Source organism: Vipera ursinii (assembly GCF_947247035.1).
Source record: "Vipera ursinii genome assembly, chromosome: 1".
NCBI lineage: Eukaryota > Metazoa > Chordata > Lepidosauria > Squamata > Viperidae > Vipera > Vipera ursinii.
In genome coordinates, this window is record NC_139512.1 from 115,688,096 (window position 1) to 115,691,998 (window position 3,903).

Here is a 3,903-nt window from a genome sequence, read left to right on the forward strand (position 1 = left end):
GAAAGGTATGCAAATCTATGAAAATGTTTTTGCAATCAATTTCATCTATGTAGCATTTTTACATGTTATTTTCATTAACATGCTTTTGGGACTGGAGAATTGCACTGTAAATCCTGAAAAGTATAAATGGAAGTGCTTTGGTAAAAGGCAGAATGCAAGAGTTTGATTCAGATGTGAATTAATTAGTTTTCCCTATCTATGGTCTTTTGATCGCTGTATTTATTAATAAAGGGAGGATGGTGGGGGGAGAGTCATGGTCTCTTTCTCAATTCCCCACAATGCTATATTCTCTCACTATTATGACCTCCTCTTTCCTGGATTTCAAATCCTGTTGTTAGTATTGCCACGTGCTGGAAATAGAAGCAACTGAATGACTGATCCATGAATTTAGATGTCAGTTCTCATATGGTTAGAGCTTGTGAAAATAAGTTACTTTGACTCTAGAATATGGGATATAGGGCCAAGAAAAGAGGAACAAAGCAGTCTGCATTTGACATCTGTTAGAAGAATTTTTTTCAGAAGGCTTCGGAAATGTAAAATACTAAATTTCAGAGGTATTGAGACTACCTGGGATCAAATGGAATTCTCTTGGATTTTTTTATGTCTACATCTGTGACGCCTTCTCTAATGATTTGATAAATAAATGACAAGGCTTCCTAAGTCTCCATTTGCTGCCTTTCCCCCCCCCCATTTGGAAAGTGAAGGTATTAACAGCTGCCTCTGAACTGGGTAGAGGCAATTCCAAAGAGGTATCATCTGTTTCATGTTTCAATTCCTAATCTTAGCCTAAGGAGGAAGTCCCCGCTAATGTAGCCACAGCTGAAAAGACTGGTTAAACCATTTGAAGGATTAGTCCTCTGCACTGCTGCATCCATGAGTCCTTCTACAGCAATATCTCTCTTGGTGTTCATAATGTGGAGATGCTGCGCACGAGAACAACCAGAGTGGCATCCACCAGCTACTGGATTTCAGAAGTGCCAAGAAGCCTTGAACCGTCCTATGTTGGGAGTTCTTCCTGGAGGTGGCTGGGATAATCTGAGGAACTTGGATATGGGCAGAGTGATGAACCTCAATTACTCTTTGTGCAAAACTACAAAGGATGGGGCTTACATCATCCCCAATGACATCTTCACCATTGCTCTTAAACAAAGCTTGCTGGAGATGAATTCTGAGATCATTGAGTCTTGGCTGGATTATCAATGTACCACTGCCGCTTCCATCAATGCAGGGCTGTCTTTTTCTCATCTCAATGGCAGGTTCTCCACTGATTTCCGCAGGGCGAAAACTCACCAACTGAGAGATAGGTCTGTGTCCACAAAAGTTCAGATCAGGAATTTGTTGTACTCCGTAAAAATGGACCCTACCGCAAAGTTAGACAAAGGCTTCCAGCAACAGCTTGTCACTATTGCTAGCCAGCTGGAGAAAAACAAGACTCAAATGGCTAACTACTTGGCAGAAATCTTAGTGTTGAACTATGGCACTCATGTTCTCACTGGGGTAGATGTTGGAGCCAGCCTCGTTCAGGAGGACTATATCAAAGCTACCTTTGTGAAAGATGGTCAATCCAGGAGAAGTGCTATCACTGCTGCAGCTGGTATCTCTTTCCAAAACATCATCAACTTTAATATGGGTGTTTCAGTGGGCACAGAAGACAGTTTCATCAAGCAATACCAAGGCAACCGTACTAGTTCTAGAGTGGAGAGCTTTGGGGGTCCACCTTTTTATCCTGGGATTACCCTGAAAACCTGGCAAGAAAGCATCACCAATCAGCTGGTGGCTCTTGACCGTTCAGGCTTGCCTTTGCCATTCTTCATTACCCCAAATAATTTGCCAGGACTGCCCAGCCCCATTCTGAAAAAATTGTCCAATACTATAGAATCTGCCATTGAGCGCTATTATACATTCAACACTTATCCCGGCTGCATCAATCCAGCCTCACCCAACTTCAACTTCTATGCCAATGTGGATGATGGCACCTGTGAAGGGATGGCAACTAATTTTACCTTTGGAGGCGTCTACCAAGTCTGTGCTCGATTAGAAGGCCCTGATGCTGACGTGCTCTGCCAAGCCCTCGAGCAGAAGAACCCCCTCACTGGAGACCTCTCCTGCCCTGTGGGCTATACCTCCATCAAACTGCAATCTCAACAACGTGAGGAAGGATTCAGCCACTTGGATTGCTATCAAGATTGCTTTCTTTGGAAACTCTTCTGCAGATGGATTTGCAATGACATTTTCACCCTCTCCAAAGTGCAGTTTAGCTCCCACTGGTGCGCAGCAAGAGGCCCAGTCCCTGAAACCTCCACATTTCTCTTTGGAGGACTCTTCAGTTCCAAGAATACCAATCCTGTCACTAATGCTCAGTCATGTCCCTCCAGGTACTACCCACTGAAGCTTTTTGACCAGCTCAAAGTCTGTGTGAGTAGCGATGAGAGGGGAATGCGATATTCAGTGCCCTTTGGGGGGTTCTTTAGTTGCCAAATTGGAAACCCGCTGTCTGGATTGCCTAATGGGACAGAAAATGACTCATATCTCAAAAGGTGTCCAGCAGGATTCAGCCAGCATCTGGCTCTGATCAGCGATGGCTGCCAAGTGGAATACTGTGTCCAAGCTGGCCGCTTTACAGATAAGTCTTTACCTCAAGCCCGGCTGCCCCCCTTCACTCGCAAGCCAGCCATCAGCTTCCTTGCTACTGACATCATCCTCGTTACAAGCAGCAATGGGGATCAGACCTGGGTCAAGGATCCTCAGACTAAGCAATGGAAGTCGGCCAACGCGGATGATGTGCTCCACTACCTCAAGAGAGGTGCGGATGCTGGTGGGAGTTTGTCAAATGGAGCATCAGCAGGGATCACTATTGGAGGAACTGCTGGCTTGGCCATTTTAATCGGACTAGTTGTCTATGTATGTAAGAGGTACAAGAAAAGGGAGTTTAGCAAGATAGAGGGAGAGAAGACATGTCTGATGTCAAATAATCCAGTCTATGGCCTCCTAGCTGAAATGGAGGATACACTCCAGCCAGAGCAGGAAAAACAACCAGTTTAGTGGCTTATTAACTTCATGTCTTTTATCTATAAATCCCAAAATTCTGGTATGGCCATTAGTCATGCTGACTGGGTTCTAACAAGTTTTGCTGTGGGCTTTTACTCATCTCTCATTACAAGCAATTTATAATCCTAAGCAAGTTACCAAATCGGGGACAAAAAGTCTCTTTGCTTTCTATTTGATTAGGAATATTGACAGCTGCCCTATCCTGGGCCAGATCATTGGTCCACCTGGATTGCTGCTGTTGACATCAAGTGGCAGCAGCAGTTCTGTTATTTCAGAGATGTGAAATGCATGCAGATTGGCTCAAGAGCACCCGGCACCCAAATTAATTCCATCCATGCGTGTCCTTTTGTTGCATGTAGTCAGCTTGCAAGTTAAGGTTAAGAAAATGGGGGGATTAGGGGGATTGCTATAGGCATACAGAATTAAAATGTTATTGTCATTGAATTATGTTAAACAAAGCTGGAGAGATATGGTAATATCATAATGGGCAATGCAATTCATGCTGAATGTTTGATAAATGTATTTGGTTGAGGCTATTTTGATAACCCTTGAGAACCTGTGCAAAATTTCAGATTGGCAACATGGTGATGCTATAGATCAGGGGCCCTCAACCTTCGCAACTTTAAGACTTGTGGACTTCAACTCCAAGAATTCCTCAGCCAGCTTTGCTGGCTGGGGCACGTTATAGCTAAGGGTTGTAAATAACCATTTATCTCATATTTTTGTTCTGTGCCTTTTGTGTCTTATACATGCCGAAATCAGTAGTGTGTGAATAAATCAGAAATGCTCCTGCTAGAATGGTATGTGGATTGATCTTCTTTCTTCTAACAGCTCATTAAAAAGCACGTAAGTTGC

General features: G+C 43.7%; 1 protein-coding gene across 1 annotated transcript; it reads left to right on the forward strand.

Moving 5' to 3' along the window:
* Positions 1 to 912: 912 nt before the first annotated feature.
* LOC310639109 (macrophage-expressed gene 1 protein-like) lies at positions 913 to 3,042 on the forward strand (the record flags this gene model as incomplete). Its single annotated transcript, XM_083360554.1, has 1 exon — positions 913 to 3,042. One exon carries the CDS (start codon positions 913 to 915, stop codon positions 3,040 to 3,042), a length of 2,130 nt encoding a protein of 709 aa, XP_083216680.1.
* Between the last annotated feature and the right edge of the window lie 861 nt (positions 3,043 to 3,903).